Below are 14,887 nucleotides of genomic sequence, written 5' to 3' on the forward strand. Positions count from 1 at the left end.
CATGCTCTCCTTTCCCAATGTTCAGCAGAGGAAACTCTGTAGTAGTGAAGTGATGAGAGTCACAGAGATGATGTGATGTCAAGTTCCAGTGTGACACCTTGATTTTGCATACCACCTGGAGGTAAACATCCAGTGATTAACCAAGTCCTCTGTACAGGGAAAGAGTGAGATGAAGCAGCAATGAAGGAGATAAGGCAAAACATGAGGAAAATGACCCAGAAAAAACAATAAGACACTGGTTAAAACATAGCTGTCTGCATCTATAATGCACAACTGGGAATGCAGGTCAGCCAAGTTACAGAGGTTTTCTAGATCTTGTACTAAACAAAATTAGAAGCTCTATCCCAGTTTGGCCTCAGTATAAATATACTCCACCCCAAGATCTCATTGTACTAAGCATACCAGAGTTTTGAAAGTACTCCATTTCTGCAGCCAGCACAAAAGCAGTTCCAAGTAAGAGGAAATGCAGAAATGTAAAAAGAACCATTTATACCAGGATTTCCTAACCATCATAGCACATCAGTATCATCACTACAGACCTATTATTACTGTTTTCACTATACTGTCCAAACGATACTAAAATATTGTATTATGAATATTCAATTAGTATTTAATTATTGATACCCAGTATTCATATTCAAGTGACAAATTCAAAGGAACAGAAAACAAAGAAAAGTAGAACTTAAACATGTTACTAACATGTTTTTTGGTCATAGGTCTTGAATTGGAGCTTTTAAGGGAGCTACATGAAGAGAGAGATTGCAAAGAGATCAATCCCTCTCACAAAATATAGCTAAATGAATGCAAGAGCCCAGGACTTGATCTTTTCAGTATCACAATTTGCTAATTCTCACTCACTGGAGACATTAGCATGAAACTAGACAATTCTATTTTCATTAGCTTCTCTTAATTTCTTCCTAACTTCTAATGCATTTTGGGCTGTGAAATACCAGAAGAAAATGTATAGTAACAAAACCTGGCTTTACTCTCCTAAAAAAGAAAACCATGCTTTTAGGGTAATTCACAGCAACATCACAGAATGGTTATCAATAATGGACACTGAGTAAGAAATATTCTTAAGCCAATCCATGGGTGCCTGGGACAAGAAGAACCACATAGGGCCAGTGGCTAAAGGCAAGAACTGCAGACCTTTTTCTAAGACAAGCAGGTAGGAAGGTCTGGAAGAGAGATGCAAAGAAAAAAAAAAAAAGTGGAAAAAAGTAATTCTGGACTATGAAGGCAGGAGGAGCAAATCTGTGAACTACACATAGTAGAAAAGGGACGGAAGATTTGCTGAACATCTGCAAATAAAATAAAAGAACTGAAATACGGATAGAGGCCTGGAGCTAGCTTAGAAAGATAGGATATATGAAAAAAAGGATTTAAAAGGTTCTCAACTGTTCTACTTTTATAACATTAAGTATTAAAGAAAGTGATACAAAGCACTTACAGAAGCATTAGCACATGCATGAGCATAATCCTAAGAACTGAACCACAGGAGATAAAATGGCCACAGGTCTGCAGAAGCTTATAGAGGTATCAGAGGGCTACCAGAGATATGATTTGACATACAGATTTGCAAAAGAACCAAGGAAAGGCGTAGCTGCAGACAGAGAACCAGTCCTAGCTTCAACTAGTACACAACTATAACACGCATGGAATGCAAATATCCATACCACTACACGGAAACTTCTTCAGGAGCAGCTTTCATTGACAGGTTTGAGAAAATAAATTCCTGCCCTGTTTGTTATAGTAGAGAATGGAGAACCTATTATCCTAGAAGACATGCTTCAGTGTGAGGAATTGAATTTCAAATCTGAGCCATCAGAATTGTTTGCAGTATTAGAGGTGATGGCTCAGCTCAAAAATATCACTTAGTATCTCTCTCCGACTGGAACACCTCTACAGAAACATCCAAACATTAAGTTGTTTGCCTTTCTCATTGCTACATTACATTGGTGGTTCAGTCATTGCATAGATGACAGTCACATAAGTGCTTATAAAAGCAACTGTTTAACTCTCAGCTAAAAAGCACTCTGAAACCAATTCCATCATTTATTTTTTAAAGGTAGTTTATGGACAAAGTATATTACACTGATTTTAGCCAAACTGTGCTTGCTTTCAGCCTGGTGTGATGTAATCTAACTTAACAATATATTCTAAATTCAAAGTCCAAGGAGAAATTACCCCTTTATTTCCTTATGCTACCTCTTACAATTACAAGCTAGATAAAGAATTTACAGCTGGCTCCACATCAACTTCAATCTGACCAATTCATTGTTTTAAAATTTAATTTGGTGAAGCTTTATAATGCATTATCAGCTCTGAAAGAATTAACCAGGATTTCAGGGGCAGAAGGAAAAGTTTACAATGAAACTGAATGTTGTACCTTGGCTAGACTAAGAGGTGTTTCCTGATAACGTACTAACTCAGTTACCTTGTTTCTCTATTTTGCTTCATGTTTGTGATATAAATTTCAACTATGTGCATTCTAGATATAGCACCAGTGTATGTCTTAACTTCTTACAGTGTTCCACTGATAAAAAAAAACAAGAGTTGAGCACAGGATCTATAACCTACAGTTTTTAAAGATCAGCCCTCTTCAGAAACAATATAAAATAAGAATTTACCTGATCATGTCTGTAACAAGCCCAGCCAATGTGGCCTAAAATCCAGAAGGCACATAATCTAATAAAGAATCACTGACAGGTTAACAGAGTTGCAGTTCTGCATCTCTCCAGCAATCACCAAAGCTATCAGTATAGCATGAGTTTCCTTTTAAAACTCAAGAGACTTGTATTCCCATTTGCTGAGGTGTACTCATAACATGACTGAAAAGCAAAGACCTGATACTGAGGTTTCCAAGTCATTCAGGGAAACTGTTAATTTTCATATAAAGCATTTTGGATCTCCAAGAAGTGATGAAGAATATCCAACAGGTTATTCTGTTTCCTTTTCTGACTTAGGTGTATCAAAACTGCAAGATCAACATTTCTGATGTTAACCAGCACTTAATTCATGAAAGGGGAGTTGGTGCAGAAGTTACCAAAAAGAATCTCACACTCTCATAAATTATATTTTGTAATTCTTTTATTCAGTTCTCCATGTCAGTAGGACAGAGTTCATTATAACAGTTATGTGTGGACATCACCCCATTCCACACTGCTTCTGGTCCATCCTGTTGGGCATTATCAAGAGACAGAGTGTCCCCATAAGAAAGAAGATCTCCTGCTGATGTAGAAAAACCTAGAGAAACAAACCATTGAAGAAGTTAGTCTTTTTCCCAAAAGTATTAGTATCAGAAATTCAAGCAAACATCACACACAACAACAAGATTTCTGTAACTGGCATCTATCTGGCCTCCCTGATAGCTGTATCAGAGATGCACCACGGACTGAGACACGGGTACCAAACTCCTCTTCTGACCTTGGAAAAGGCCATTCCAGGTCAAGGAGTGAGATGCAGTCAAGGCTGTGTTCTAGAGGTAAAATCTAGTTCCTGTTACCTTTCCTGTGGGTAGAGGAGTTCAATCTCTGCAACTGATAATCCAGCATCTTTCAAAAGCATTACATTCCTGTGGAAACATTTCATGTGGAAGAAAAATTGTATAAAAGTTTAGCAAAGTCAAACTGCAGCCTCCTTCTGCATAGTTCTCTCATGATAAAGCTTTAGTATTTGCCATCTAACAAGCATTTCCATTTGGGCACACTACATCACATTACATTTATTCTACTCCTCCCATACACTGCTATAAAGACTGGCAGGCAGAGTAGCCATAACACTAGTGTTGTTTCTGCTGGCCTTGTGTTTGTTAGAGGGATGGGAAGATACAGACAGAACCATGCCAAATTTCCTCCTGAAATTTCCAAAATACTACACAAGTTTCAGGCTTAATACACAACACCACTCAGCAGACAGTATCCAGAGAATAATAAATCCTAGCAGACAGTGCTTTGCACAGCAGTAGCGAGGAAGGGAAACTGCACACACACCCTTGGGCAAACCATGTTTCCTTTAAACACCAGATGTGAAATATTTCCAGCTGCACAAGTATCAGTGTGACATTCCCCTGCCTCATCATGGTGTAACTGGAACAGTCATCTTGCCTGCTGGCCTTGGACCTCCTTGATCAGACAGCTGAAAGGACACCTGGGTATACAGCTATTCCTTAGCTGTAGTCTTCTCCCTCTGCCTCATGGCACCTTCCTGCTCAGTCCATGTAACACCGTGTATGGTTGTATCCCTTCCACCTCCTATTTCACCAAAATGTATCTTACAACACAGATAAGCTAAGCATCAAGGAAGCTCAGTAATATCACTGCTTCCACCATAAAAAGGAAATCTGCATAGAAAAAATGCATGACTGGCCAAAGAGGCAGCAACAACTTACAGTTACTGGCAACTGTAATATTAATTTGCCTTCCTCTCTAACAGCAAGTGTTCTTTTGTACAAGAAGGACTGTCCAAATAAATTTTGGAAATTAATATATATGCCTGAAAATTTATGTATTTGATAAATTAGTTGTTTCCTATTACAATAATTTCTTGAAAAGGAAATCCAATTATTTCCAATAAAACTCCATTTCTTTTCTATTCCTATGTTAAAATATCTCAATTATATTGCAATTTATCTAAGACAAATTTTCAGTCCTGAAAACGCAGTTTTCCAAATTACATATTACATTAAACCACAGGTTAATATAACACAGTACCCATGCCTGGGAAAATGCAAAGCATTACATGATAAAGGAAATTTAAAAATTCAACATTGATCAAAAGCAACCGTGCTTTCTAGTGACAGCTTCAGAGGGTACTAATTGTCAAAGATTTCTACTACTGCATGTATCACAATAAAAACATACAAGCCAGCAAAATCTATGTTAGACTTTAACTCTCTGTCTTCATCAAGCTAAGGCCCAGATAAGCACAGCTGACAGTCTCTTAGCACACTCTGACAGAGAGCACTCCACATCTATTCCTCCATTCGACTGACCAGAGACCCATAATCAGCCAGTACTTTTTTAACAAGGTATGTGTACAGAAACACCTCAAAGAGTTCTGAAAGCAAGAAGAAACAGCAATAAAAGATGTAATTCAATGTGCACAACACATTCAACATCCTTTTCTTGTCTCCTCTTATAAAAAGATAGACCAAGAAAGCTTTCTCCCTGGCAACATCAATGAGTACTCAACTGACACATGATTTTGGATAAAACCAGTCATGTAGTTCTTATGCATTTTGACTGCTTTCCCTTAACCACTCTGCTTCCTATAGAAATGGACAACAGAATGACATTAGTGATGTTTATGACTCCAAAAACATTTCGTTCCACATGAACAACAACAACAAAAAAAAAAGGTTCATTACACTAAGACAGAGAACTATATGCAGTTACATATAGCAAATCACTTCCAAGTAGACTTCAGGAGACACACAGATATTCACCTACACCTTTTGTGAGTCCTTCCTGCACACACAATCCACACAGCTTAGTATGCTGACATGTTACTACGCAGACTCTGCATATCCTAGTAACTCTTGTAATTCTAAATAATCTGCTGTCTTCTTCAAAATTGGAGAACAGGATGCTTTGCTATATGTCACATCCAGTAGAAAAAAAAAAATATTGTTTTGACAGCCACATGTGCAAATGTGGAAGATTTGGGAGACTACTCTGAATTCCTGCTTGGTTTACACCCAAAAAAGTTTTCCTGACCAGCTGACTGTAAATCACATAAAATGCTCCCCTTGCTCATTAAAAAGGCTTACATACATTTCTTTGCTTCTGTCCCTTACTGTGCTGAGCAGGAAAAGGTTACAGGTGTACGTGGGAAAGTAAGTGCATGTTCAGAGACAGACGACCACCATTCCTACCAGGTAATAATGTAACCTAACTCAGTGCAGTAACATTTTTAATCCATGTGCCCATCCATCTAGTCTGATTCGGGCAGTGAGGCAGGATTTTGGTGGTGGTGGGACAGGGGTCAGACAGTGGAGGGGGTGGCAGGAGGGGCTTCTTTGAGAATCTGCTGAAAGCTCCCCAGGTTCCAAAATCCAGCAGTCTCTGGCCAAGGACGAGATCATCAACAATAGTTTATGTGCCTCTGCTATTTAACATATTCAAGAAGGGGAAAATGAAACTACAGAAAGAGCAGTAGAAGAAAGGGGGAGGTGACAGCAGTGCTGAAGCAGAAATACCAAGGCCGGTGAGGAAGGAGGGGGAGGATGTGCCCGAGCAGAGATTTCCCCACTGCCTGTGATGAGATGGCAGCTGCCACCCTGCAGCCCATGGAGAATCACAGTGGAGCAGATGAAGACAAGCAGTCAGTGAAGGATCACGGTGGAGCAGATGTGGATCTAAAGCCATGGAAGACGCCGTGCCAGAGGAGGTCCCAAGGCAGATCACGACTCTGTGTGCAGCCCGGGCTGGAGCAGTCTGGGCCTGAGGGACTGCACCTCCTGGGAGGGACTCGTGCCAGAAGGGTTCATAAAGGGCTCACTCCCACGGGAGGGACCCCATGTTTAGAGGGGCAAGATTCAGAAACAGAAGTCTCAAAAAGGCTTTTCCTATGTAGGAAACTTCATACCAGAATTTTAAAACATTCATCTAGATTCATTTGAGTAATTTTCCCCCTATCAGACACAGTTAGTGATTTTAGGATATCATTCAGACTTAGTGCCAAACCTCTGTGTTACAGGTGAATTCCTGGTATTGTTCCTAAATCTCAAATAACCATTACATACCACATGAAAAGTCTTGAGTTCTTAAAGTGTCACAGAGCATGAAGCTGGTTGCTTATGATATGCATTTGTAAACTACCCTCCTTGCACAAAAAGAACTCATGTTGACAATACTAGAAGTTCTTCACGCTCAAAGGGTTATCCAATTTTAGACAACCAACATTTGATGTGAAATGTTAGATATATGTGTCTAAACATGTAATTTCAGTTATCACCAAGTGGCATAGTGATATAATACTCAAGAACATTTCAAGACCTACATGCAAGAGAAGAACAGAAGATAATCAAAAGGGGCATTAGACAGTAGATGGGAAAAAAGGTAGTGGCAAAAAAGTAGATGGTCTCTCAACCCATGAAGTTGGCACAGGCTAACTACAGGTGATGCTTACCTCCATAAAATAAAATTCCATGGATAAAGACTACAGAGACTTCATCATTTATTCCTTAATTTTTAAGCAAGGCTAAACCAAACATGTCATTGACGGGTTAACTATGACTGATCTTCCTGTGGGACAGAGAAATGGACAGACTAGGCAAATTTCTTTCAGCTTTACTTTACAGTGGTCTTAAGATGTGGCAAATCTGATGAAGCTTTTTTCTTAAGGCATCTAGTGTGCCTTACAGATGCTGGAATGTTGAATCACAAATCAGAAATAGGGCGTCGGGTAACCAAACACCAAATCAGGCAGATTAATGTGTCCACTGTACTACAGAGAGTGCTTTGATGGCTAGAATTCTGTAAATGAAACTCACCATTCAAAGGAACAGCTCAGGAACTCTGCCTCTCTCCTCCATCCCCCTTACTTCAGTTATTATTTTGCCATCCATTTCTCCCAGTACTGGAGGTTTCTCAGGTCAGTCACATGAGTTTCTTCTGCTGCTGCTGCCACCTACCAGTTTTTTTAATTTTTGCAGCAGAAGGGCATATAGAAGAAGTTCTTGTTCAGCACACGCATAATCATCAACCTTTGTCTAAGATGTCATGGCTTATTCAAGCTTTACAATTCCCCAGTAGCCAAGGCAAAGCACTGGCAACAACCAAGATCAATATAAGGCTTTGACTGCCATTGCATAAAGAGGAAGGAGTATAACCTGTAAAACCACCTTTGCAGCCACATTAAATACTGAGATATTAAATTCTGCAGAATGCTGTAGATTTCAATAAACTCTCCCCACCAAAGATCATCTGCAGACACAGCAAAGAACTAGCACTTTCTTACAACAAAATCTTCACATTATATATATATATAAAAATATATATGTATAATATCATGTTAGAGAAGCAAAACTGTGAATCAACATGAATTTGTTCAAAATTTGAGGAAAGAGGAAAACAAATTCTTCTAAGAATTATTATTACAAACCCACAAATTTCTCCCCTGCAAAGACACCCAACCAAATGCCTGCAAGTGTTACCCCTGTGTCCTATAGCAGCTGATGCAAAAAAATATACACAAATATAGGAATAGGCCTGCCCAGTGCTGAGACGCAAGAAGTGGGTGTGTCTGAAAGGAAAAAGCGTTGGACATGTAAGTATAACAGGTTTGTAAATCTATCTTGCAAGTAAAATTAAAAACACAAATTATACACTCAATTATACTACTGTAATTAGATATAACTCCACTGACTTTCAAAGAGTAACTCCAGGTTTATCTCAATGTCAATGACATCAAATTTTGGCTCTAAAATTATTCCTTCCCACCTTAATTTGAAGCTCTAATTTGTGGGAATGCTGATAAATTTTCTGCGTTTCAGAAAAATATAAACTAAGGATATGAAAAGTAGACTATTTTATGATTATATGAAAGAGTTATTAATGAACACAGAAAAAAGTCTGAAACAAGTGCTGATTTTTTTACAGATAGTCTGGGAAATAAAATACTGCATCAGGAAACTCGGAAGCCTGTCTGAAGGCTCCTATTTTTCCACTTTGAATAGTATTCAAATGGTCTGGTATTTACCTCTGTAAGTGAAAAACAGATTCTCCTCAGACAAAGGAAAAAAAATTACTAAGTTCCCAGCACTTTCAATTGTTTGAGATTAAGAAAGGTAGTTGGCAGAGAAGGAAAAAGTGTACAAGTGTTTACATGTAGCAGTAAGGGCAACACAGAACACATCATCCCATCCCCCACAAACAGTAATCATCGGCCTCAGAGTCTTTCTCTAGTGCACATTTCTCCCAACCATCCTCTTTAGAGGATCCTGCTGTATTGAATTTTAATAGATTTAATGTTCTTGGTACCAGCTTGTCGTATCTATCAATTCCTAATTGATACAGTTGTATTTTATGTTCACTTTGCAGACGGAAAGCATTCAAGACTTTTAAAAAGTACACCTGAAGGCAAACTATCTTGAAGTGATAAAGAGGAGGTGGAAATAACATATTACAAAACTGCCTCTCATCTCATATACTTACATGACAGGACCCACTTTTGTCTCAACTGAGTAGAGCAAATGACAATGACAGTTTTCTTAAAGGTCAACATGAGGATTTTCTCTAAATAACACTGTTAAAGATACCATTAATTAAGTTGCACTAAAATGAACTGATGGGGAAAAAGGAAGGCAGACAAGTTAGGTTATAGTAGGAGCAGAAAAGAGTCCATTTACCTGACAACAGGTCGGTTTTGGTTGTCACCAAACTGCTGCATTTACCATTTTACCCACTTGCATTACTGGGGAGAAAAGTTTAGGAAGGAACATTCTCAAGGACTTTTCGTAAGTTCTCACTCTCGCCACCGGAAAGGGGAGAAGGGAAGGTTTTCTCTGGATTGTTTGACTTTTTTGGCTCCTGAAAAGTTTTGCAAAGAACAGTAACAAAGTGTGAGCTGTTAGAACACATTTCTGTAAAAAAAAAGGGGAGAATAAGGCACACAAAACAGAGCAATTACAAATCCTACCCAAGCATATAATTTGTAAAATTGGCTTAAATTAATAAACAAACCAAAAATTTTTCAACTCTAATTGGAAATGTAAGGGGCTTGGAGACTTCCAACAGCAGGCCAAGATCCATCAGCAGAATGCTTTGAAAGTCACCCTCAAAGCTTAAGAAAGACTTAAAGAAATAAAACAAAGGAAGGGTAGCAAATATTCAGTCATAAATCCTGCAGTGTTCAATTTAAAACAAGTCCTAGAACAGTGAAAAAAATTAAAAAGTGAAAAGACAGTAGCAACAGAAGTTACCTGTCTGAGCACCTACTATTCCACAGAGAGAACAGGAGTGGGTCGTGTGTCTCACACCAGTCATAAAGCCCATAAACCTTCTCAAAAAGAGTAAGCCAGGAGAAAGATACTGTACACAGAATTTGTTTTCAAAGTCTCTCTAAGCCCAGAAGGTCCCTTATGTATTTAACTGACAGATTTTTGCAATAAGGGGGAGAAATTTTTCAAATGTCACTGATTTCATTTGTTGGATTTTGAAGTCCAGTACAACATCTGAAGAGGTGTCTCCTTTGTGGCTGACAAACACAGGTATTCCATAGGTTACTTGCTAAGCATCATACATGAAATACAGCACATGTAGCAGAAGAAAATGCTCCAAGAGTGACCATTTGCTTAGAAGAAAAACATTAACAGTCCACATATGCTTCAAGCATTGACATTATGTTACAGATGAAGTGTTGTAACATTCCAATAAAAGATTTTATAAAACACATTGAAGCATTAAATACAAGACTTATGATACAATCTGTATGCTGACAAAGCAAGACATCAACCGTGAACATGTTAAGTTGAACAGAAGAAAATCTCCAGTGTTACAAAGAACAAAATTTCATCAGACTTAAATTAAGAAACTTACTCTTGCAAACAAGAATTTCTAACTGGAACTTTTAAACATTAAAACATACAAAAACAGTTTTAACACCATCAGCTGTATTAGCACTATTGTAGACCAGCACTACATTGACCTTTTTTTCAGCACATGCTTTCAAACCCACACATGGAGGGGGTAGTGTCAGCACAACTGTGTAGAAGTTTAGCATGTGTTTTTCAGCGTATGGAACTGAAGGAAATAGTGTACCAAGCTGATGTCTGTAAACCTTCACTGGGAAAAACTGCCTGCTTACCACAGGCTAGATTTGTTGGTGTTTTTTTCCTTTAGGTACAAACAAGACACACCCTTGTGCCCCCAGGACACGCTATACATTTCACTATTTCAGGAGCAAGGGATAAACAGGGATTAAATACAGAATACAAGTGTGCTCATTTGTACCAATGAACTCTCAAGCAAAGTTTTCAAGCAGTACCCTGTGTCCAAAGGAAGCTACATGATGTTTCAAAATCTGTCTCCCTCCCTGACCACCATACATAGACTTATCTCCAAACCAGCTATGGAAGCACAACAGAATGTATCTCTCAATCCACTGTTTTGTCTTTCAAAAAAAATCTTACGTTTACTTCACAAATTTAATTACTGTGATGTGTAACCTGGATATTCTGAAAGGATGACAGAAATGTGAAGTTCCTGTGAGCCACGAAGTACTATCTATGGAGACTCAGTAAACAGACCAGAATTTTAAGTTACCAGCTCTTTCCTCTAGAAATGTTTCCTGTGATAGAAACACGGGCATCCCACTACACAAACCACCACATTTACTCCCTGCTGTTATTCCACATGTGCTCCATGTGTGCCACAGCTGAAAAGGGAAGGAATTACCCTATCAGCCTCCCAAGGAGTGTAGGCACCTACCAGTAAAAAGGAAAAAAACCCCACAACACCAACAAAAAACCCAAAACCCACCACCCAAGTTCCTTGTATATAAATAAGCAAGGGGATAAGAACCTCTAGAATAGACAATTCGCTGCTCAGTCTCTAGAAAACTAGTTTCTTTCATGTTCTGTGGTTCTCAAACTCTTCATGGAAGCTAAAGATTTATACTGTTCAGGTATAACCTCTGTGCTTGAAGGGTCAAGAAGGATTTGCAAATACCTTTACTGATGAAGCTCCTTGGAAGCTCCTTTTGTTTCTGGACCAGCTGGTCCGTTCCCCTGCTTAACACCAACAGTCAACCTTTCACTTGATTTTAATAGTAATATTTAATTCTACAAAAAAAAAAGCCATTTTATTACATTCCTTTTAAAATTAAAAAATAATTAAAAAACCAAAAAAAACCAAACTGTACAAAGAAGCATGATCAAACCTCCATAAAGCAGGTTAATACTGTTCTGTTTATTGCCTCTTGAAGACTCTCTGCATAGTGTCCGTGAGTTGTATTTAAGGTCCAAGTGAAGATAAAACAGCAGAGCAGCAGAGAGGTGAGGAAGGGCCACAAAGGTGGGCAGTGCAGAGCCTCAGAAGGTACATGGGACATGCTCCATTAAAATATCCAGAAAACAGCAGCATTGCACACACACAACCCCCCTCAAAAAAAACCAAACCAAACCAAACAAACCTATTTCACATCATTTTTCAATTGTAATCTGTTTACTGTTTGGGGAAGAAAAGAAAAGAAAAAAAAAAAAAAAAAAAAAGATGCTTATCTTATTATATATCTATATATATATAGTCCCAGGGCTTTATGTTCCCAGACAATGAAAAAGGAATGAAAAGAGACAAGGAGATGGAGGAGGAAAAGGAGGGGGAAGATAGGGACTGAAAAATGGACTCCGTATCTGTTTTGGTTAGTTGTTTTCCAAAACAGCTCACGGGTAATGAGAAAATGCAGAGCCAGAAGGACTAATGAAAATCAGGCAGCTGGGAAAAAAATTAGGAGCTCAACAGTCAAAACCCAAAAGAAATAAAACAAATTAAATACACACACACAAACACACACAAGTGTGTGCACTCACATCACACACATGTAAGGGTCCAGGATCAATCTATTAATTTTTTGTGGACCTAGATTATATATTTTATTTTATTTTTAATTCTGGCTGAGCTCCCTTTTTTTCTTGTTTTCTTGTTTCCCTTATTTTCTCCCTTTTTTTAAAAATTATGTTTTTTAAATCTGCTGCATGTTTTCAACAGCTAAAAATTGAGTATTTCTCCCCAGTTATACTCTTTGGATTTCTGCCAACATCGATTTTTATGTTCAGTGGGGAAAAAGTAAGCCTGGTAAGTACTGTATGAACTGCAGCTTTATTCTGAAGTATTTCTAGATGTCTAATAACTTTTAACCAACTTTTCCCTCCTCCACACCTTAAGCATAATTGCCTCAAAAAAAAAAAAAACCAAAAAAAAAACAAACCAACCAAACAAACAAAAAAACCCCCATCAACGTACAGGTGCATTTCTTGACAAATAGTCTGCAGTGTTTTCACTTTGGCCACTTTATGCAGGCATAAAGAAGGGAGTGTTGGAGTAGCATGTATTAAAGAAAAAGGAACAGTAACATTGCAGATCTCTCTCAAAAAGACTAGAACACTAACAAATACAAGTCGATGCACGTTTGCTTTAAACTAGTGTAATTCTTGTTCACATTGGATTAAACATTATTTTGTATACCAAACATTACAGTGCTGTTTATCTCCTCCAATCACCCAAAAAATAGTTCAAAACGTGCCACTTCTGCCACAAATAGGGTATTACCAATTCCCCTGCATACCTTCCAAAATCAACATTTGAAATGAGAAAAAACGCGAGTCTTTAAATTCTCTTTCAAAAACCTTAAAAAGAAAGACAGACACAAAACTGCCAATTAAAACCCAGATGGCACAAATTACAGATTTCTACAGAAAGCTCACGTTAAGTCAGCTGGCACTTCTTTCAGCCTCATCATATGAAAGGCCGTATCCTGCGAGGTCAGAAAGCGATGACTTTAAATGCATCCTAAACTTAATGCTCCCTTCTTACAAGAGCAGGAACAGTAGGTGTCCAAGAACCTTGGAACACCTGGTATTTAACACTTAGAACTTACATGGAGAATTGGAGGCACTCGGCAATTTACAGGATCAAGCCTTTCAGAGGCAGAAGAGACTTAACTGGTGCAGTAGTTCACAGAAGTTTCTAGAAAGCTGCCAGACAGCTTTCTTAAATTTTCAAGGGTGATTCGTGCTTCAATGCTTGCCTGTCAACACACGTGAACTGTGGCATGTCTGGGGACCAAAGCAGCATCCAAATGAAATTCCCACTTAGGTTATGAACTGAGCATCTTTATTAGAAAACGGATGTTGAAGAATGAACACATTTTTTATGTTCTGCAAAAAAGTAGGGGCAGCAATCACAGCATAACACGCCTTTTACTCTTCCTCTCCTGACGGATGACCCCCAACCCCCTCCCTTCTGCCCCTTCCTCATTCCTCTGAGCTTCTCTGATAAACAGCATTGCAAGTTGGTTTGGTTTTTTGTTTTTTAAAAAAAAAAAAAAAAAAAAAAAAAATTTACAAGAGAGAGTTCTGTTGGTCATCTATTTACATCACTTCACAAGAAGCTTGATCTCATTGGCTAACAGCTGGTTCATGTTGAACAGAGCCCCCGGGAGCTTGGTGAGCAACTCTCTCTCCGTGGTCTCAGGGTCGCTGTCGACAGAGCTGGAGCTAGCACTCATATTGTCGACAGCGGCACTAGCCGGAGGGCCCAGCTCTGGCTCGCTCGTCTCGCTTGCCGTGGACACCACAGAGAGCAAGGACATGCGCCGCGTCAAGCGGCCGGGGGCGAGGAGGGAAGCGGCATAGTCCGCTATGATACCAGCTACATCTAGATTGCAAGCCTTGTCAAAGGCAATGAAACCTACGTTTGCGTTGGCCTCGCAGACGTAGAACGAGCCGTCGTCCTTCATCAGCAGGTCGATGCCGCACACGTCCATCCCCAGGATGTTTGACACCTGCACCGCCAGCTGCTTGCCTTGTTCGCTCAGCGAGCACATCATCCCTACGCCACCTGGAAAAAGTGGAAACAAACTTGCTGCCTGCCGTCCGGTCAACTGACAGCCTCAACTCCTTAGTGCTTTTTGGCTGGGAAACTCCAAAGCGAGCCTGCAAGCGTACTGCTGGTGACTCGGTGACCTGCTTTCCACAGTGACTGCTAATGAACTCAAAGCCACAAAAGATCCTGACCTGCCGAAGGTAGGTCAAGTTTATGACTTGTATGAAACACAATTATGTGCTGATGTTTTCATCAAGAAAAATATCGTACATTTTTAGGATCCTGAGATATTAAAAAGATGACCTCGCAAACCACCCTTGTGCCTTCTAAGGTTGAGGCTT

General features: G+C 39.1%; 1 protein-coding gene and 1 long non-coding RNA gene across 6 annotated transcripts in view; both read right to left on the minus strand.

Annotated features, from left to right (window-relative positions):
* Nucleotides 1-3,072: 3,072 nt before the first annotated feature.
* LOC139804664 (uncharacterized) lies at nucleotides 3,073-7,745 on the minus strand. The gene is made up of 2 exons (XR_011729486.1): nucleotides 7,496-7,745; nucleotides 3,073-3,574 (listed from the first exon to the last, which is right to left on the minus strand). It is a non-coding gene; the product is annotated as an uncharacterized lncRNA (long non-coding RNA).
* A 1,607-nt stretch (nucleotides 7,746-9,352) lies between these two features.
* The window catches only part of RIMKLB (ribosomal modification protein rimK like family member B), a 47,752-nt gene continuing 42,217 nt past the window's right edge, over nucleotides 9,353-14,887 (minus strand). For 4 of the 5 annotated variants that reach the window (XM_071762135.1, XM_071762150.1, XM_071762158.1 and 1 more), the window contains exon 7: nucleotides 14,042-14,561. In XM_071762135.1, the coding sequence (XP_071618236.1) occupies nucleotides 14,098-14,561 (464 nt within the window). In that variant the 3' untranslated portion in view covers nucleotides 14,042-14,097. Of the gene's footprint in view, nucleotides 9,534-14,041; nucleotides 14,562-14,887 lie in introns of those variants that run through there. The other variant, XM_071762167.1, reaches the window with a different exon arrangement.

Source organism: Heliangelus exortis, chromosome 1, assembly GCF_036169615.1.
Source record: "Heliangelus exortis chromosome 1, bHelExo1.hap1, whole genome shotgun sequence".
Classification (NCBI taxonomy): domain Eukaryota; kingdom Metazoa; phylum Chordata; class Aves; order Apodiformes; family Trochilidae; genus Heliangelus; species Heliangelus exortis.